Raw genomic sequence first — 21,785 nt, forward strand, 5'->3', positions numbered from 1 at the left:
ATAATTGTGGGGGCAGCTGGGTGTCTCAGTGGATTGAGAGTCAGGCCTAGAGACGGGAGGTCCTGGGTTCAAATCTGGCTTCAGACAATTCCCAGCTGTGTGACCCTGGGCAAGTCACTTGACCCCCATTGCCTAGCCCTTGCCTAGCCCTTACCACTCTTCTGCCTTGGAGCCAATACACAGTATTGACTCCAAGACAGAAGGTAAGAGTTTAAAATAATGATAATAATTGTAACCAAGAGTTTAATTCTGACGCAATTCTATAAATCATTCCTAATTGGTGGACAAAATTACTTGATGCTATATGCCGTCAATGAGCAATGAGGACTAGGAGGCAGCTAGATGGCTAAATGGATAGTGCTGGGCCTGGAGTCATGAAGACTTGAGTTCAAACTGGCCCAGATGCTTACTAGCTGTGTGATCTTGGGCAAATCATTTAAAAAACCAAACACCTTATTTTCTCTTATTTTTTTTTAAATTTCATTTATTTATTTGTTTATTTATTTAATCCCTTACCTTCTGTCTTGGTGTCAATACTGTGCATTGGCTCCAAGGCAGAAGAGTGAAAAGGGCTGGGCAATAGGGGTTAAGTGACTTGACCAGGGTCACACAGCTAAGAAGCATCAGAGGCCAGATATAAACCCAGGACTTCCTATATACAGATCTGGCACTCTAATCACTGAGCTAGCTCTAGCTGCCCAGAGAGGGGTTTCTAGTGGCTACTTCCCTTGTCAGAAATGACTGATGACTTATGACTGAACAATCAATCAACAAGCATTTAAGCAGGTTTCCTGGCAAAGCTACTGGAGTGTTTTTTTTTTTTTGCCAAAATGCCAAAATTTGCCAAAAATGAATGGCAAACCACTCCAGGGTCTTTGCCAAGAAAAACCCAAAAGGGGTCATGAAGAATCAGACACAACTGAAAAACAAATGAGTAACAACAACAAAATGACCTTTGAGCCTTAGTTTCCTCACATGTTAATAAGAAGGAATTGAACTAAATGCTTATAAGGTCCCTTCCAGATCTAAATGAATGATTTAAAAGTTGCCCATAATTATACAGCCAGTATCAAGAGGCAAGTTTCAAACTCAGACTCTACTAAACCAAAATCAAGTGTTCTTTCTACTAAAATAGCCATCCTAGCTCTGAACCCCAGCAGAGGCGAAATGAAGCCCTGGAAAGGTTAGTCCAAGACTAAGCGCTCCAGTGTAGATTCCATGGTGGCTTTGGGGTCTCGGGTGGGTGGCAGCAGTTGTGAGAACAATCGACCTGTGAGAAATGGCAAGCAACTTGGAAGGCGCAAATACCTCATTCTTCCCAGCAGGACTTAAATATTAGCATTTGCCACATAATTCAACGCTGGTGAGGTTTAGTAGAATGGGTACATTCCTCTGTTACTGATCGAAACATGTAGACTCTCTGGAGCACACAATCTGGCAATTCGGACTAAAAGTTGGAAAAATAATCATAGGCTTTGGCCCAATAATTCTTTTCTTTTTCAAGCCTTACCTTCTGTCTTAGAATCAATACGGAGTATTGGTTCCACAGAAGAGAGGTCACAGCTAGGCAATGAAGGTTAAATGACTTACACAGGGTCACACAACTAGGAAGTATCTAAGGCCAGATTTGAACCCAGGATCTCCTGTCACTAGGCCTGACTCTCAATCCACTGAGCTACCCAACTGCCCACCCCGAATAATTCCATTGTTGGAAGTGTACCCTGAAAATATTTTTAAAATAAATAAAAAAGACCTTTCAGCTCCATCTAAGCATTTAATTGTACAAAGGTTTTCATATAAGTATGATGTGTCCTTGAAAAGACCTGAAAACAACTTAATGTCAATGAATTGTGATTCATCATTGTAATAGAATACTGTATTTCCAGATGTGAGATCTATAAGGACATCTGAAAATACTTTTTCTATGAAGAAGAAAAAATAGAACTAGAAGATTGGAATAACCACAAACCATTGCCATTGGAATAAAGGTGTGGGGAGAGAGAGAGAGAGAATGGAGTCCTAAGGCAGGGATAAAGGAGGAGGAGGAGGTGTTGTGGTTAAGCCAAATGGGAGAAGGAAGCTTGAGTTTGTCTTTTCCCCCCTTCAGTCCTCTCTGACTAAGCCCTCTCACTATGGCTGCCCTTTCACTCTCAACTGTCAGGCTCTCCTAAGGTAACAAGCTTCTTTCTTCTGGGGAGACAGAGGGCACTTCTCTCTCCCCTCAGCTTGGGCTGCCTTTCAATGAAGCTTAGCCAATTCTGGGTCCTAACAACTGGCTTATTTCAGGAGGGACAAGGTGGAATGGAAGGTAAATTGGGGTTCAGGAGGGAAGGAGGGAGAAAGGGGTCCCTATCTAGATAATACCCTTCCCCCTAAGTTAGGAAACTCAGGTCTGGTGGTCTGAGCCCTGAGGGGTTCAGAGTAGTGAACCCTGGCTTCTTGGTTGGCTCCCAAATTGAGGGTAAAGGGAGATTGTAACAGATCTTCTTTTTGAACTGCTCTCTTCTTCAAGTCTTTTTCCACTTTGGTCTTTTAAGGGGGTTGGACTCAGGAATTCAGAGCAAGGTTTCTGGGATTGAGATCCAGTCAGAGATTGAACCCTCTCCTCAGGAAGTCTCAAGTCAAGAGAGCAGATCCAATTGTCTCTCAGGGTTTTCTCTCCTTTCAAAGTTCCAAACCTTTTCTGCCCCCAACCCCCGCTGCGGGTAGAATCCTTGCAGCTCATTCAGGCTTTTATTCCCAAAGTCTCTGGGTTTCTCTCTCTTATACAATTTAAAGTGAAAAGTTAATGTGAGTAACAGCTAGGTGGTCAGGAAGACATCTTCTAGGGTTCAAATCTGGCCTCAGACACTTACTAGCTGTGTGACCCTGGGCAAGTCATTTAACCCTATTTGCCTCAAAAAAAAAAAAAGGAAAAAAGAAAAGTGAGTGAGAATAAATGCACAAAGAATGATAAGGCCAGAAGGAGTGACTGAAAATATGTGGGGATTTTATGCATTGAAATTAACTTAAATGTAAATAGTTACTAAGCAAATTTAGTCAAATTTTTGTTCAATATCAAATCATTTATAGAATATTTAAAAACCTAAGGATGCCATTTTATATGATGACTCCCTATTTGGAAAAAACAAGATTGGAAAATAATTTAGTAGAAATTGGATTGAGATCAATATCTTATACCAGTGATGGAAAACCTTTTAGAGCTTGAGTGTCCAAACTGCAACCTTTATGCCACATGTGAATTGCCACAGACAGGGGAGGAAGGAAGCACTCCCATTGGGTGGCTGAGCAAAGGGACAGCAATGAGAGAAATGTCCTAAGGCATGGTAGAGAGGGGGAAGGGAGCAGCCTCCTCCGGCACATGTGCCTTAGGTTCACCAACATGTTTTTATATCGTGTACCACAATAAAAACATGACCCAAATAAAAAAGGTCATATCATGAACATAATTAGAGAATGGAAGACAATACCTTTCATGACTATAGCTAGAGGAAAAAGTCTTAATTAAACAAGGGACAGAGGTGATCATAAAAGATAAAACAGACAAGTCTTCATTTATATAAAATTGGAAATCTTCTGAATGTAACAGGAGACTGGCCACTAAGCTCATCCCTCAGGATATACAGAAAAGTGCCTCTGATACAATTTTCCTTATGGAAGAGGTTGGGTAGTTTACTTTGGGGAATGTCGTGATGACATGAAATAAAAATTTGCTGGAGAAATTTGTAGCATACATAGACGTTCTACAACCAGCTACACGATATCTCTTTGGTTGACTGTGGTTGTGTAGCTGGAATGCATTAGTCAGCCTGGTTGGTCTGCTTTCTCTGGTTTTGACTTCTGGGCAGTTTGTCAGACAGTGCTGTAAAGGGAGAAGTTTCTGCCTAACCCACCCACTCAACCTCACCTGAGGACAATATGTGACTTTGGCTCTTATTTTTTTGTTTTAGGTAAGGGAAATTGAAGAGCTTGACCTTGGAAGTTTCAAAAGACAGGAGAATGAGCTATCAGAAGTCCAGGTGTCTGGAATTAAGCTCATGTGGGATTTTGCAACCACCCTAGCAGCAACGACCAAGAGAGGTACAAGATGGCACAGTGGACATTAGACCTGAAGTCAGAAAGATCTCTATGGTGGCTACCAGGCAAATATTTCCTAGTTTGGCCATAAACAGATTTTCATCTACTAATCTATGATCTCAGCCACAAATATTCTAACATTAAAATTGAAAGACTAATGAAATGGAGACATGATCTGATAATCATAAGAGAATTCATACCACAAGTCAAATAGTCATTCCCACTATATTTAAGACTTCATATCAGTTTTATTTTCACAATGTTCTTGAAACTCTTGATAAGTAAGACTTCATGGAGGGATGTTTTGCATTACTAGGGATATTTGTTACAAGGGTTTTGTTTTTCTAATGGGGGTAGATTGAGGAGCATAGGGGAGATGATGGAAGAGAAAGAAAATAAATATAAATATTTCATTTTAAAAAATACTTCATTTAAAAAAAGATCACCTGGGTTAGGAAAAGGTATACCATAATGCTACTTGATGAAAATTATCCAATAATCTGAAGCAAATATTTTTATTAATGCATAATAAATCCACCCAAATGATCATCATACCTACTAGTAATTAAATACAGTCATTTTGTGCTCCAATCTGGACTAATAATAACATAACTCAAAGTATTCCTTTACTAAATTAAAAAAAAACATGCCTTGATCATGGCATGGAAGCAGTCCTTTGTCTTCACTGGACTTCAGCACTGTAGTACAAATTCTATTAGGTCTTAGAACAATGGAAATCCCCCTTTTTAGAAATTTAAACCCTTACCTTCCCTCTTAGAATCAATAGTGTGTATTGGTTCCAAGGCAGAAGAGTGGCAAGGGCTAGGCAAAGGGGGTTAAGTGACTTGACCAGGGTCACATAGCTAGGAAGTGTCTGAGGTATTATATTTAAATTAATATCTCCAAGTTCTTATTTTCCATAAAGTTTATTAATATTCACTTGAAATAGATAAGGGAGATAAGCATAGATTTAAAGTCTCTTCCTTACTCTAAGTCTGACCATGTGTAGCCCATTCTGCCAGATCCCTTGGTCCAGACCTTTACTTGCCTCCTCAAGGAAGTAGAGAGTGACCACCTATACCCTTTTATTTAGGTGCCCAGAGGCAGTGCTGGCATGTAAAAATGGAATGGATCAGGCTGGCAATCCAGGAGGGGGAGGGGATTAAATTCCCTCTACACAGAGGTCAGACTTGAACGTAGGATCTCTGATCTCTAGGCCTGGCTCTCAATCCACTGAGCCACCCAGTTTCCCCAAAAACCTTTTTAAGGATGGATCTGCTAAAACACAGTATGAGTGTCACCCAAGAACATTGTTGTTGCCATTGTTCAGTCATTTTGATCACATCCAACTCTATGTGATCCCATTTGGGGTTTTCTTGGCAAAGATACTAGAGTGGCTTGCCATTTCCTTGTCTAGCTCTTCTTATAGATGAGGAAACTGAGACCAAAAAAGGGTTAAGTGACTTGCCCAGGCTACACAGGTAGGAAGCATCTGAGGTAAAATTTGCACCCAGGAAGAGCAGTCTTCCTGACTCCAGGCCTGGAACTCTATCTGCTATGCCACCTAACTATCCATTCATTTGCTATGATTATTACCTATACAAGTAGAGCCAAAAGGGATCTTAGTGATGATCAACTCTAAACCTTGTCAGTTTACAGATGTAGAAAATGAGACCCCCAAAAGGTTAAATGCTTTGCCCAAGGTCATATAAATATGGAAATAATAGAACCTGGATTCAAATTCAGGCTGTTTGACTCCAGATCTAACATTCTTTACATAGGAGCATATCTGTTTCTCTGCCTCTGTCTATGTTTATCTCTCTTTCTCTGTATCTCATAAAAACAGAGCAGCTAATAAATTCTTGCTACCTTGATGATCACTTCATTTCTCTATAGATAAAGGAAGTTACAAGGAGAACCACTATTCTGGGCCTGATTGTGACCAGTAAAAATAAATTGATTGTTTCTTTTTGTTTGAATCAGAAACAATGGGAAACTTGCAAGAAATAACTGCACCATTTTAGAATTCTTAATGAATGAGGAGGAAACAGTCAGGCAGAGTCCAATCTGTACCCTAGATTTTTAGAAGTTAGTTCTCAAAAAGTTTAGCAAAAGTCTAGGTAGAGGGGCAGTTAGGTAGTTCAATGGATAAAGAGCCAAGCCTGGAGACCAGAGGTCTTGGTTCAACTGTGACCTCAGACACTTCCTAACTGTGTGAGTCTGGCCAAGTTACTTAACCCCAATTGTCTAGCCCTTTCTGCTCTTCTGCCTTAAAATTGATTCTCAGTATAAATTCTAAAACAGAAGGTAAGGGTTTAAAAATGAAAGAAAGAAAAGACAATTAATTACTTGGTAAAAGAGGCATAGAAATTACTGAAGAAAATAGCATTAAAAAAAAAACAGAATTGGCCAAATGGTATAAGAGATACAAAACTTCACTAATCAAAATAATTTCTTAAAAGGCAAAATTGACCAAATTGGGGGGGGGAGGTACAAGAACTTACTGAAACAAACAATTACTTAAAAATTAGAATTGGGCAAGTGGAAGCTAGTGTCTATATGAAACATCAAGAAACAATAAAACAAAGTAAAAAGAATTTTAAAAAATAGAAGAAAACATAAAATATCTCATCAGAAAAAAAAACAACTGACCTGGAAAATAGATTGATTAAAGGTAATTTAAGAATCATTGGACTAGGGGAAGCTAGGTAGCATAGTAGATAGAGCATCAAGCTTTGAGTTGAGAAGACCTGGATTCAAATCTGATCTCAAACACTTCTTAACTATGTGACCTGAGCAAGTCACTTAATCCCAATTGCCTAGCACTTGTGACTCTCCTATTTAGAAATGATACTAAGAAAGAAGGTTAGAGTTTTTTAAAAAAAGAATTATTAGACTACATGAGAGCCATCATGAGAAAAAAGGCTAGACATTATATTTCATGAAATTATGAAATTTTATCCAGAGGATAAAATAGAAATTGAAATATTCTCCCAAGATCCTAAAATGAAAACTCTCAGTAATATTATGGCCAAATTTCAGAGTTCTCAGATAGAGGAGAAAATACTGCAAGTAGCCAGAAAGAAAGAATTTAAATATTATGGGCCTACAGTCAGGATCATATAAGATTTAGTAGCTTCTATGTTAAAGGAGTAGAAGGCTTAGACTATGATATTCCAGAAGACAATGGAGCTATGAATACAACCAAGAATAACCTACCAAGTGACAATGAGTAAAATCCTTCAGGGGAAAAATTGATATATAATAAAATAGAGGTCTTTCAGGCATTTCTAATGAAAAGACTAGAGCTGAATTTTAAAAAAATTGAACTTTTAAACACAGGGCTCAAGAGAAGCATAAAGACATAAACAGGAAAGAGAAATCATAAGGACTCCTTACATTTCTTTATGGAAAGATGGTACATATAACTCCTAAGAACTTTATCATTATTAGGGTAGTTAGAAGGCATAGTTGTGAGTCAATTATGTTGGAATGATCTAAAAAAAAAGGAGTGAGAATGAGGGATGCATTGGGAGAGGAGAGAAGAGAGAGACAGATGGGGAAATTTTTCTCACATAAAAGAAACACACAAGGTAGAGAAAATGGGGCAGGGTGGCAGGCAATGCTTGAACCTCATTCTCATCAGAATTAGAATTGGTTCAAAGAGGGAAGTATTTATGTACACTCTCAGTTCAATATAGAAATCACTCTTTCCCAACAGAAATATGAGGTAAAGGAGATAGGAGAAAGAGGGGAGAATGATGGAAGGTGGATTAAAGGAAGCAGTGGTCAGAAACAACACAATTTTGAGGAGGAACAGGGGAGGGGGAGAGAGAGAGAGAGAGAATGAGAGAGAGAGAGAGAGAGAGAGAGAGAGAGAGAGAGAGAGAGAGAGAGAGAGAGAAGGATAAACAAAAGAAAACAGGATTGAGGGAACTACACAACTAGTAACCATATCTGGGAATGTGAATGGGATGAGCTTGCCCATAAAACAGAAGTATATAGCAGAATGGATTAGAACATAGAATGCAACAATATGTTGTTTACAAGAGACACTTGAAACAGAAAGACACACACAGATTTAAAATAAGATGCTGGAACAAAATCTATTATGTTTCAGCTAAAGTAAAAAAGGCAGTCATGATCTCAAACAAAATTAAAGCAAAAGGAGACCTAATTAAAAGTGATAATTAGGAAAACTATTTTTTGCTTTAAAAAAGCACCATAGACAATGAAGCAATATAAATTTTTTTTATTGCAGGTATCTCTGATAAGGGCCTCATTTCTCAAATAAATGGGGAACTGAGTGAAATATAAAAGCAAGAGCCATTCTCCAATTGATAAAAGATCAAAGGAGAGTAAAGAAAGGGCAGAAGGATCTATATGTACACAAATATTTATAGCAGCTCTTCTTGTGGTTTTCAGAAGAATAATTAAAGCTATCTATAGTCATATGAAAAAATGTTCTAAATCACTATTGCTTAGAGATATACAAACTACTCTGAGTTGTGTTATAAGGAAAGGAAGGAGCAAAAGATCCTGCAAAGGCAGAAGCAGGAAGGTTCTAGAACTCTGGAGAAGTGACAGGGCTGTTGCTTCTTCTAAGAGAAAGTTGAGCAGGCAGAAGGTTGAGTTTCTGTCTAGTCTTCTAGGATGGACCTAGAGAGCTAGATATTCTCTCTCCTGTGACTTTCCTTGTGATCCAACCTGTTCCTGTGTATCCTGTGGACTGATTGAGATATTCCTACTGAGCTGCTGAAGACACCAAAAGCCATCTGTCAGTGAGACCATCCCTTTGAGTCCTGTTCCTGCTTACCTTCCTACCCTACTACCTCTATCATCCAAGGGGAAATTTGGGTTAGAGAAGTATATTGTATTATAGGAATTGGGACCTTTAGGTAGAGAGGTGACTGACAGTGCAGATACCATCTCTCTGAGGTTTATCAGTTTGTTTTGAGGGGAGATTTATTTATGTTCTTTAGTTATCCCATAATCTTTTTATATTTTCCTTGGTTATTAAATCAAACTGTCCTTTTATTATGTAGTATCTGTGTTTATTAACTCAGGGTCTGACTCTGGACTGGTATACCCTTCCCAAACCAGATTACTGGCCCTATAATACCACCCTTGAACCTACAAGTGTCAAATTCGTTATTTCAATTAGGTATTTCAGTCATCACCTCACATCTATCAGAAATAATAAATACTGTAGAGGATGAAGGAAAATAAATAGCTACACTAATGAACTCTTAGTAGATTACAATCATTCTGTAGAACAATTTGGAAGTAGGCCCCAAAAGCTATAATATCGTGTATAACCTTGGACCCAGCAATATCACTTGTAGATCTGTGCCCCAAAGAAGTAAAAGGAAAAGGGAAAGGATTGACATATTAAAAAAATACTTATGACAGTTCTGTCTGTGATGGCAAAGAACTGGAATCTGAAGGGATATCCATAAATTGGGTTGTGGTATATGATTGTGATGGAGTACTATGGTGCTATAAGAAATGACAAGGGGATGGTTTCAGAAAAACATGGGAAGATCTATTTGAACTGATATGAAGTGAAATGAGAAGAACCAGGAAGTCATTGTACACAGTAACAATAATATTGGGATGATGATCAGCTATGAAAGACTTAGTTACACTGATAAATACAATGATCCAAGATAATTCCAAAGGACTCATGATTTTTAAAAAATGCTATCTATATTACAAAGCAGCAGTCATCAAAACAATTTGGTACTGGCTAAGAAACAGAAAGGAAGATCAGTGGAATAGACTGGGGGAAAGCGACCTCAGCAAGACAGTATACGATAAACCCAAAGATCCCAGCTTTTGGGACAAAAATCCACTATTCGATAAAAACTGCTGGGAAAATTGGAAGACAGTGTGGGAGAGACTAGGAATAGATCAACACCTCACACCCTACACCAAGATAAATTCAAAATGGGTGAGTGACTTAAACATAAAGAAGGAAACCATAAGTAAATTGGGTAAACACAGAATAGTATACATGTCAGACCTTTGGGAGGGGAAAGGCTTTAAAACCAAGCAAGACATAGAAAGAATCACAAAATGTAAAATAAATAATTTTGACTACATCAAACTAAAAAGCTTTTGTACAAACAAAACCAATGTAACTAAAATCAGAAGGGAAACAACAAATTGGGAAAAAATCTTCATAGAAACCTCTGACAAAGGTTTAATTACTCAAATTTATAAAGAGCTAAATCAATTGTACAAAAAACCAAGCCATTCTCCAATTGATAAATGGGCAAGGGACACGGATAGGCAGTTTTCAGATAAAGAAATCAAAACTATTAATAAGCACATAAAGAAGTGTTCTAAATCTCTTATAATCAGAGAAATGCAAATCAAAACAACTCTGAGGTATCATCTCACACCGAGCAGATTGGCTAACATGATAGCAAAGGAAAGTAATGAATGCTGGACAGGATGTGGCAAAGCAGGGGCATTAATTCATTGCTGGTGGAGTTGTGAACTGATCCAACCATTCTGGAGGGCAATTTGGAACTATGCCCAAAGGGCACTAAAAGACTGTCTGCCCTTTGATCCAGCTATAGCACTGCTGGGTCTGTACCCCAAAGAGATAATGGACAAAAAGACTTGTACAAAAATATTCATAGCTGCGCTCTTTGTGGTGGCCAAAAATTGAAAAACGAGGGGATGCCCATCAATTGGGGAATGGCTGAACAAACTGTGGTATATGTTGGTGATGGAATACTATTGTGCTAAAAGGAATAATAAAGTGGAGGAGTTCCATGGAATCTGGAACAACCTCCAGGAAGTGATGCAGAGCGAGAGGAGCAGAACCAGGAGAACATTGTACACAGAGACTGATACACTGTGGTATAATCGAACGTAATGGACTTCTCCATTAGTGGCGGTGTAATGTCCCTGAACAATTTGCAGGGATCTAGGAGAAAAAAACACTATTCATAAGCAAAGGATAAACTATGGGAGTGGAAACACCGAGGAAAAGCAACTGCCTGAATACAGCGTTTGAGGGGACATGACAAAGGAGAGACTTTGAATGAACACTCTAATGCAAATATTATCAACAAAGCAATGGGTTCAAATCAAGAAAACATCTAATGCCCAGTGGATTTACGCGTGGTCTATGGGGGGTGGGGGGGAGGAAAAGAAAATGATCTATGTCTTTAATGAATAATGCTTGGAAATGATCAAATAAAATATATTTTTAAAAATGCTATCTACCTTCAGAGAGAGAACTGATGAACTCTAAGTACAAATTGAAATATAATTTTCTTTATTTTTCTCACTTTTGTGTTATGTCTAATATAGAAATATGTTTTACATTATTTCACATTTATAATTTATATCATATAGCTTGACTTCTCAATAGGTAGGGGAGAGTTGGGAGTAAGAGGAGAATTTGGAACTCAAGATTCTCTTAAAAGAATGCTAAAAATAAATATATTTAAAGATTTAAAATGCAAAAAAGTCACATGAAAAACTTGTCTAAGTCAGTATTTATTAGAGAAATGCATATTATAACTCCAAGATATCACCTCACACCTATCAGATTGACTAACATGATAGAAAAGGAAAATTACAGAAAAATGGGGACACTAATGCACTATTGGTAGTTATGAATTGGTCCAACCATTCTGAACCATTTGAAACTATGCCCAAAGGGCTATAAAACTGTGCATATCCTTTAAAAATAAACTTTTATGCCCTGTCTTAGTAGCAACTCTAAAACAGAAGGGTAAGAACTAGGCAATTGGGATTAAGTGACTTGCCCAGGGTTAAACAGCTAAGAAATGTTTAAGTCTGGATTTGAGCCCAGGACCTCTTGTCTTCAGGGCTGGTGCTCTATCCACTGTACCTCCCATCTATTTCTTATACCTACTCTTTGACCTAGCAATACCACTATTAGGTCTGTATCACAAGGAGAGTAAAGAAAGGGCAGAAGGATCTATATGTACACAAATATTTATAGCAGCTCTTCTTGTGGTGTCTAAGAATTAGAAACTGAGAGGAAGGCTGAAAAAGTGGTGGTATATGATTGTGATGGAATATTGCTGGGCTATAAGAAATGACAAGCAGGGTAGTTTTAGAAAAACCTAGTAAGAAAATGTACAGTATATCAACTGATACAAAGTGTATTGTAAGGGTTAAATTAAGGAGTTCGACAAAGTGAGGAGAGCAGTTTAATAGAAACTTTGTTTAATTAAAGAAAGAGGTACAGATAGAAATATAGAAAAGAGGAAAGAGATTATTAATCTTATATCCTATAAATATACCTAAAATTTCTAATACTACCTAACATTTCCTAAAATTATCTCTGTCTTCTTAGGACAGGTTCTTCTGCCTGGCTCATCAGGCTCATCTTAACCTACTCTATCTATAAATTATTCAATAACTACCTAACTCCCTAAAATAATAGATAACCACCACTCACTCACTCCTTCAATCAGTTTTTTATAACAGTGCAACTGTCAGTAGCCAACTGCCAACAGATCCTTGCCTCAGATACAGACCTCCTGCTCTCTAGAGATCCCAAAGGCAAAAGACCCTCAACTGTCCAAGGCTGCTTCCTTTTTCTCCTCACTGATCAACTGCTCCTCCCCCAACTTCCTGTCCGAGGGCTGGCTACTTCCTCTCCTCCGTCCTGGTCTCCTTGGTAACAGAATCTTCAGCTCTGGCTCACTGACTCACTGACCTGTCAGTTCTGATCTACTTAGAAACCCTGCTCTCTAGCCTCTTAAGGAGACAGAGGGAGAGATTAAGAAAATCCCTTTAATAGAAGTGAACAGAACCAGGATAACATTGTACACAATAACAATAATATTGTAACAATGATCATCTGTGAAAGATTTGGCTATTCTGATCAAGACAATGATCTGAGACAATTCCAAAGGACTCATGAAGCAAAACGCTCTCCAATTCTAAATGCAGTTTGAAGCATACTTTTTCACTTTATGTTTCTGGCTTCTTCTTAATTTTGCAAGAGGGCTAATATGGAAATAAATATGTTTTGCATGACTTTCACATGTATAATTGATATCATATTGCTTGCCTTTTCATTAGAAAGGGAGGGAGAAAATTCAGAAGTCAAAAAGTTTTTAAAAGAATGTTAAAAATAGGAGGCAGCTAAGGTAGGTGGCTCAGTGGATGGAGAGCCAGGTTTAGACAGATCTTGGGTTCAAATGTGGCCTTAGTCACTTTCTAGCTGTGTGACCCTGGACAAATCACTTAACCCCCATTGCCTAGTCTTTACCATTCTTCTGCCTTGAAACTAATACTTAATATTGATTCCAGTTCTCTTTCTAAGGTGTTACTCTGCCTCCCACTACTCTGCCTGTGTTTGTGCTACTCTTTCCACCAGTAATAATCTCCTCCCATCTCCACCAGTCTATATCTTCCCCATCTATTTAGTCACAGATTTGCCACCTCCTCAAGGAAGCCTTCCTTTGGGCACCCTTGTTAGAAATGATCTCTCCTGTTAGTAAACTTCCAATCTCCCATGTTGTTTGTATCACTTTTGTGTTTCAGTTCTGTGTATTCACATCCTATCTCCCTTGCTAGGCTACAAGTTTCTATGATGGTATATGCAGGGTCTTATTCACCCCAGCTCCCTCTAATACCTATGGCAAGTGCTTAATAAATAGTCAATGAATTAAGGAACTAGTCATACATACAAGGGCCATGAACACACACACACACACACACACACACACACACACACAGACACGCAGAGCATCATAGTCAAATCAGTGTCAAAATTCCAGTTCCTTGGGGACACCCAACAAAGAGAATTTGCCAGTTACCTTACTCTGAGCTGTCAGAACCTGCCACGGGAATGTTAGTCACATCCCAGCACTCTGGCAGTGCCACTTCCTGGTTCTGATGCCAGTTGATCTAAGCTTGGAGGTAGATGGAAATGAGGGGGTCATGGAAGTTTAGTGATGTGCTCTGCTGTTACATAATGAAGCTTTGGGGAGGTCTGAGGAGTGAGCTTTGGAACTTGAAAGATGCCTTGGAAAGAAGTGAAATATGTGCAAGTATATGCCACATTGCCCCCATCATAAAAGCATGATGGATGAAGGCCTTTAAGAAAGAAGGTGAGTGACTAGTTGCCAGGGAACCACGAAGATGGCTCTAATCTTGTCTTTAGGAGTTTGTTTGTACAGCAAGGATCAAATCCAGATAAGCTTTGGCTCTCAGAAAGGACATGGCCAAAACCAAAAAACTCACATCTGACTCACACACTTCCTAACTGTGTGACCCTGGGCAAGTCACTTAACTCAATTTGCCTATCCTTAACTGTCCTTTTGCCTTAGAATTGATACTGTAAGACAGAAGGTAAGAGTTTCAGAAAGGGACATGGGTATGACTCCAGTGGCAGGGCAACAGCTGGAGATAATGTATCTGGCATCTAGTACCTTCCCTAGTGAGAACAGGCAGGATGAAGGGTGGAGAGTCGATCTTCTGGTCAGGGTTGTATGAGGACTTGATTCAGCCTCTCAAAGACAGCCCAGGCTGCATTTCTGACATGGAGATTGTTCTAAAACTCTGCTGCTGCCACTGTCGTACAGTTGTGTTTCTGACTCGTTGTGACTCCATTTGAGGTTTTCTTGGCAGAGATACCGGAGTGGTTTGCCATTTCCTTCTCCAGCTCCTTTGATAAGTGAGGAAACTGAGGCAACCAGGGTAAAGTGACTTGTCCAGGGTCACACAGCTTGTGTCTGAGGTCAGATTTGAACTCACGAAGATGAGTCTTCCTGATCCCAGGCCAAGCACTTTACCCACCGTACTACCTAGCTGCCCATGGGACTCTGCATCATCTTCCCAAAAGTGTGTTTTTCGAGCTTTTCTCCCCTCCATCACATGGGTGTTCACTGTTCAACAAGGATGGATGTCCTTTGTCACAAACACAATACCACACACCATGGCAGAAGAATAATAATTATTATAATAACAATATTTTACATCTAGGTCCACACCTACCTGCCCGAAAGCATCCACAAACTACATATTTACAGTATATATAAGTAGGGTGGTGGCCATCCACCCCAGCCCCTCAAAGCCCCCTGGGTTGAGGGGCAAGTCCGTGTTGGCAACCCACTCCTCCAGGCCAGCCTGCTGGGAAGGAGAGAGGTGGTGGGGGTGGAGGGCACTGAATGGAGGCTACACAACTTCCTCCACCTCCCCATGGACCTTTCCTCCCACTCAAATAACTAGACGGGTATTCTAATTCCAGTTATTGGCAAGTACCTGTGCAAAGCCAGAAGGATGCCCTGAAAGGGAGGGGAGATGTGCAAATGGGTGATGAAGTAGAGGGACTCTGATGGCCTCCCTGGTTCTAGTCTGGCTTGTCTTAACCCTGGGAGGTTGGTGAAGATGGGGCATCACACACACACGGAATGCATGCGCACATAGATGTGGGAGCTCATGCTGTGTCCCAGACAGCGTGCCCACAATGGCATGCACAGCTAGCTAGCCAGGGGCACAGCCCTGGGCCTGGCCCCATGCAGTAGCAAAGGTGGAAAGAAGCAGCCCAGGCCCTGCCTGGGGAAGGGGAGGGAAGGCTGGCTGGGGGTCAGAGGGCATGGGAGGTCGAGGAGTCTGCTGGGTCCCCCTGGGCAGGGGCAGGGGGCTCAGTCTGTGGCAGGTGACTCTGTGGAGCCTGGGAATGGGGTTGTTCCTCAGACAGACTTGGCTCTTGGCTTGGCAGCTGCAGGAAGTCAGGGAGCACCAGGTCCTCTTTGCGGAGCAGTCCTCGTTGGTCATCTGCTCTGCTGCTCTGGACCCTGTTAAGCAACTCCACCAAACCTGGTGTGGCCAAAAGAAGAGGGATTCAGCTGGGCTGACATAACCCTCCCCCTTGCCTCCCACTGTGCCTAGTTGCCTCCCTCCTCTTCCTCATCCCTGGCTCACTCATTCCCAGATGAGCTCACAGCTCAGCTCAACTCAATTCCTACTGCTCCTGGGTGTTCTCGCCTCTACCACTCTAGTCCCAGCCTCCCCTTCCCCACTTTACTCCACAGTGTCCACCTCCCTCTCAGATAGGCCCGAGGCCCCTTCCCTGCCCCCAACTACCCCCAGAACCAAGGATGGCCTGGCACCTTCAATGTCGCACGTGTGACGCTTCCCAGTGCTCCTGGGCCCCTCGGCCAGCGAGTTGGTGAGCAGGGAGGGAGGCTGTGATGTTTTTCCCTCCATTTGGAGAGGGCCACCCTGCAAGGACCATTGTGTTAGAGTCATCTGGGGATGGGCCAACTTCTTAGGGGAGGGAGAAGAAACAGGCCTTAACCAGTCTTACCTGACTCTGACTAGAGGAGGTGGACTCCGTTTTTAGGATCTTCACACCTGCAATAGACAAGGGGGTTTGTTTGGATCCCCCATACTCTCCCCTGCCCAGTTCTATCTCCCCATGAACCCCAAAAGAGTGAGTCAGGGGTGATGCTAGCATTCCTCCCAATTCTGGTGGTAACACAAAGAGAAGAGGAAGGTCCTTTAGGGCTCAGCTATTCCAAGCCTCAAAGGAAGTTTATATGCCATACCATCCTCTCCCCAAATCCCAACCTCTTGTGCCCCAGCTAAAGAGCAGAACACCCTGACTGCTATTTTCTTTTCTTCCCCACCCCTTTAAATTTTCTTTGAACTAAAATTAGGTTTACATTCACATAGGGAATTCACAGTGGGGAAACTACCTACTAGGACAAATTGGTACCTGTTCTACAATTTATGTTATAGGGAGAATTTCCAGGGATACTGAGAACTAAAGTGATTTAAATGCCCAGGAGCACACAGCCAGTATGTCTCAGAGACAAGATTTGAACTCAGATTTTCCCAACTCTAAGGTTATCTCTCTGTCCACTACACTGCCTTTTACTTTACCTACATATAAGATTTAGAGTTAGAAGAAATCTTCAAAACATCTAGTTCAATGCTTGCATTTTACAGATGTGGAAATTGAGGCCCAGCGAGGTTGTGGTAGATAAGACAGAAAGAGAGAGAGAGAGAGAGAGAGAGAGAGAGAAAGAGAGAGAGAGAGAGAGAGAGAGAGAGAGAGAGAGAGAGAGAGAGAGAGAGAGAGAGAAAGAGAGAGAGAGAGAGAGAGAGCTAGAGAGAGAGAGCTAGGATGAAAATCCAGTTCTTTTGACTCTAAATCCAGTGTCTTCTTTTAGAATCCATCAAACCAAATCCAGCTAGGTGGCACAATGATAAAGCATTGGATCAGGAGTCAAGTAGACCTGAGATCAAATCCAACCTCAGACAACTTGTAACCTTAGTTAAGTTGCTTGTAACCTCTGTCTCACTTTTCTGTAAAATGAGGATAACAAAACAACTACCTCTTCAAGACTGTTGTATGGATAAAATCAGATAATGTATTTTGCAAATCTTAAAGTACTATCTGAATGCTAGCTCTTATTACTTTGCCTGCCTTCCAGCACAGGACCTTGCACAGGGCAGATACACAGTAAATAATGGGGACTCAGGAATAAGATTTAATTTAAGGATCACCCACTGTGTTCAGGGTCTTGTGTCAGTCTATACCGTGAGAGATACAAAAATGAACAAGACAAAATCCTTGCCCTTAAGGAGCTAATAGTCTAACAGAGAAGACAGAATATTACATATCAAATACTAAACTGCTAAACAACAATACAAGATTTAACAGCTAACAGTTAAACAATGATAAAATATTTAATAGGTAACTGTTGAAGACAGCAGTAGAGGAGATGGGAGGCCACACCTGATTAAGGACCAAGTGAGTAGAGCTGTCCCTGAGTGCCAGAAAATGGCCACAGAGGTAAGGGCTGCTATAAGAGTCAACCTGACACCAGAGAAAGAGCTTGGAATCACAAAGTCGTGGAGAAGAAAGTTCCTGTGCAGAGTACACCAAAATATTTCTAGCAGTATGTTTTGTGGTGGCAAAGAACTAGAAATGAGGCAGATGCATATCAATCTGAGAATGGCTAAACAAGGTAGGGTCAATGGATGTAATATCCAATGGACTATGCTGTAAGAAATGATGAATACAAGGAATACAGAGAAGCTTGAACAGATGGACATGAACTGATGCAGAGTGAGGTAGGCAGAGCCCACAAAACAAGATACACTGTAACTCCAACAATGTAAATGGAAAGAACAACTATACCTCAAATTTTTTTTAAATTAGGGCTACAAAATTACAAAGAACAAGGATGGCCCCAAGGAAGAGCTATGAGAAGACATTCTGTCCCCGCTCATTTCTAGAGGTGGGAGATCTGGGAGCGTTACATGTATTTTCAGACTTTTTTTAAATGCATGATTGTTTTTTTTCCCTCTTATTTTTCTTTAAAAAATATTCTTTCTGTAGCTGCGCTCTTTGTGGTGGCCCAAAACTGGAAAACGAGGGGATGCCCATCAATTGGGGAATGGCTGAACAAACTGTGGCATATGTTGGTGATGGAATACTATTGTGCTAAAAGGAATAATAAAGTGGAGGAGTTCCATGGAGACTGGAACAACCTCCAGGAAGTGATGCAGAGTGAAAGGAACAGAACCAGGAGAACATTGTACACAGAGACTAATACACTGTGGTATAATCAAACATAATGGACTTCTCCATTAGTGGCGGTGTAATGTCCCTGAACAACTTGCAGGGATCCAGGAGAAAAAAACACCATTCATAAGCAAAGGATAAACTATGGGAGTGGAAACACCGAGGAAAAGCAACTGCCTGAATACAGCGTTTGAGGGGACATGACAGAGGATAGACTCTAAATGAACACTCTAATGCAAATACTATCAACAAAGCAATGGGTTCAAATCAAGAAAACATCTAATGCCCAGTGGACTTACACGTCGGCTATGGGGGGTGGGGGGGTGGGGGGGAGAAAAAGAAAATGATCTATGTCTTTAACGAATAATGCTTGGAAATGATCAAATAAAAAATATTTAAAAAAATAAATAAATAAATATATGTACAGGAAAAAATATTCTTTCTGATAAGCAGAACAAGGAGAGCATTATATACAATAACTGAAACATTGTGGGACGATCGAATGTAATTGACTTTGCTACTGAAAGCAGTGCAATGATTCAGAACAATTATGAGATTTATAAGAAAGAATACTATCCACATCGAGGGAAAGAACTGTGGGAGTAGAAATCCAGAAGAAAAACATATTTATCACTTGTTTATATGGGTACATGGTTTGGGGTTTAGGTTTTAAAAGATTATTACAAAAATGAATAATATGGAAATAGGGTTTGAGTTATCAATTATATATGTATATAACCCAGTGGAATTGCTTGTCAACTCCGGGATGGGGGAGGGAAGAAGGGAAGGAGACAACATGAATCATGTAACCATGGAAAAAAATATTGTTGACAATGCCACCTGCTTTCAAAGAAGGAAATGATGGAGTCTGAATCCAGACCAAAGCAAACTTTTTCTGCTTTCATTCTTTTTTTTTTGTCTGTTTCCTTCCACAAAAGGATTAATATGGAAAAATGTTTTATATGACTGCACATGTAAAAACTAAGCACCGGGGTAGGGGGTGGAGGGAGGCAAGGAATTCGAGGATCAAAATTCTTTTGAAAATGTTGAAACTATGTATAATTGAGGAAAAATAAAATAAAAATAAAAATTATATATTCTTTCTGACATGAGATCGATCACTGGAAGGGAAGTGAGAGGAGTACTGGGAGACATTTTGGAAGTGTTAAAAACAAAAGACATACCAATACAATACAAAAATACAAATAATTTAATTTAAAAAAAAACACAAACTCGGAGCCTTGAAGAATGGGCCTGAATCTTGACTCTTATATTTACTAATTGTTTGGCACTGAATGATCTACTTAATCTCTTAATCAGCTTCCTTCTGGGTAAAATGAGGTTAAAGATAACTTCACACAAGACCTGACAGGGCTATTGTGAGAAAAGTGCTTGGGAAATCTTAAAAGTGTCAGGAAATTGGTGCTATTAGAACCTGGGGTGGAGTGTGCATGTGCGCATGTGTGTTTGGGATGGGGAGCATTTCTAGCTTGCATTCTCTCACCTCTGCGTCATTACCTCCATATGATTCTCTCTATCCTTCTTTTCATCCTTCCCTCCATTCTCAAAGGAAAAGATGTCTTCTGTCTCCTCTCCAAGGTTAATTTCTCTGCATGTGTCCCAGATTTCATCCTATCTTCTGAGGCCTCACTCTCCCCCTCATCCCTCCTTTTCTTTCTCCCATCTCTTCCATATCCTTCTCCACTATGTTTGTTCCCTCATTCAACAAAAATCTCCCTTTGACCCTGCTCACCTCTTCTCTAGCTACCATCTCCCCCCTTCTTCTTTTCACTGTGAAACGTCTCAAGTGGGGAGTCGATAACCATGACCTCCCCTGACTCCTTATCACAGTGCCTGGCACACAGTAGGTGCTTAATAAATGTTTATTGACAGACTGATGTCTGACTGACCTGCTTTCTCTTTAAGCATTTCTAAACTGGCTTCCATTCCCACCACTCCACTGAAGCCTCTTTTTGAAGTCTTGCCAAACCCCATTAACCTTTTCTCGGTCTTTTACCTCCTTGTGGAAGGAAGCTGACAGTATGGACCAATCCTTCCTGCTAGAAACTCGATTTCTTTGGTTTCCATGACACTGAGATTCCTTACTGGCTTCTAGCTGTGAGTATTCTCCAGAGCTCAGTCCTGCTGGCTCAATGTCCTTCTCTTTCTCCTCTGTGAACTGGCTCTGCATGATGACTGCCACCACTGCTTCTAGCATGATGACTCTTAGGTGACCAAAGGACCCAGAGATCCTGCTATAGGAGGATCGGATGAAAGGATGGAGGCAGCTGAGCTTCAAGAATAGAAGCCCTAGTGGGGACACCGTCGCTATCTTTAAGTGTGTGAGGAGATATCATGGGGAAAGGGGGCTTAGAGTTGCTTTCATTAGAAAAGAAGCAATGAGAAGTTGTAGAGAGACAAATTTTAACTGAATAAAAGGGAAAACTTTCTCATAACTAGACATAGGGTAGCTAGGGCAGCTAGGTAGTAAGTACAGTGGATAAAGTGCCAGGCCTGGAGTCAGAAAGACTCATCTTCTTGAGTTCAAATCTGGCCTCAGACACTTCCTAGAAGTGTGACCCTGCGTAAGTCACTTAACCCCACTTGCCTCAGTTTCATCATCTATAAAATGAGCTGGAGAAGGAAATGGCATACCAGTATCTTTTGCCAAGACAACCCTAAATGGAGTTATGAAGAAATGGACAAAACTGAAAATTGGATGAACAACAACAACAACAACAACAACAATGCTTTTCTATCAGAAAAGCCAGAAGAATGTGAGTTCACCATGGCTGGAGGTGTTTAAGTCAAGCATGGATAGATTTCTCTGGCATGTTGCAGAGAAGATTCCTGATCAGGTAAAAAGTTAGACTTAGGTGCATACTGGTTCTGAGATCCTTTGACACCTATTTTTGGGGCAGTGGCTCAGTGGATTGAGAGTCAGGCCTGGAGACAGGATGTCCTGGGTTCAAATTTGACCTCAGATACTTCCCAGCTGTGTGATCCTGGGCAAATCACTTAACCCCCATTGCCTAGCCCTTACCACTCTTCTGCCTTGGAACCAATACACAGAATTGATTCTAAGATGGGAAGGTAAGGGTTAAAATTTTTTCCCTATTATTTTCTATAAAGTCCAGCTTTGTAACCTGGCATTCAAAGCCCT

The 21,785-nt window shown here is 40.5% G+C and overlaps 1 protein-coding gene and 1 long non-coding RNA gene across 3 annotated transcripts in view; one reads left to right on the top strand and one right to left on the bottom strand.

Annotated features, from left to right (window-relative positions):
• Positions 1 to 9,926, top strand: part of LOC103105408 (uncharacterized) — a 31,974-nt gene extending 22,048 nt beyond the window's left edge. Inside the window, exon 3 of the long non-coding RNA XR_008915195.1 lies at positions 3,951 to 9,926. This is a non-coding gene — a long non-coding RNA (uncharacterized LOC103105408). The remainder of the gene's footprint in view (positions 1 to 3,950) is intronic.
• Positions 9,927 to 15,020: 5,094 nt separating this feature from the next.
• Positions 15,021 to 21,785, bottom strand: part of RGS14 (regulator of G protein signaling 14) — a 28,863-nt gene continuing 22,098 nt past the window's right edge. For both annotated transcript variants that reach the window (XM_056811699.1, XM_056811698.1), the window contains exons 13-15: positions 16,394 to 16,440; positions 16,197 to 16,308; positions 15,021 to 15,903 (exon numbers count right to left, since the gene is read on the bottom strand). In XM_056811699.1, coding sequence (XP_056667677.1) covers positions 15,671 to 15,903; positions 16,197 to 16,308; positions 16,394 to 16,440 — 392 coding nt within the window. In that variant the 3' untranslated portion in view covers positions 15,021 to 15,670. The remainder of the gene's footprint in view (positions 15,904 to 16,196; positions 16,309 to 16,393; positions 16,441 to 21,785) is intronic.

Source organism: Monodelphis domestica, chromosome 1 (assembly GCF_027887165.1).
Source record: "Monodelphis domestica isolate mMonDom1 chromosome 1, mMonDom1.pri, whole genome shotgun sequence".
NCBI classification, from domain to species: Eukaryota; Metazoa; Chordata; class Mammalia; order Didelphimorphia; family Didelphidae; genus Monodelphis; species Monodelphis domestica.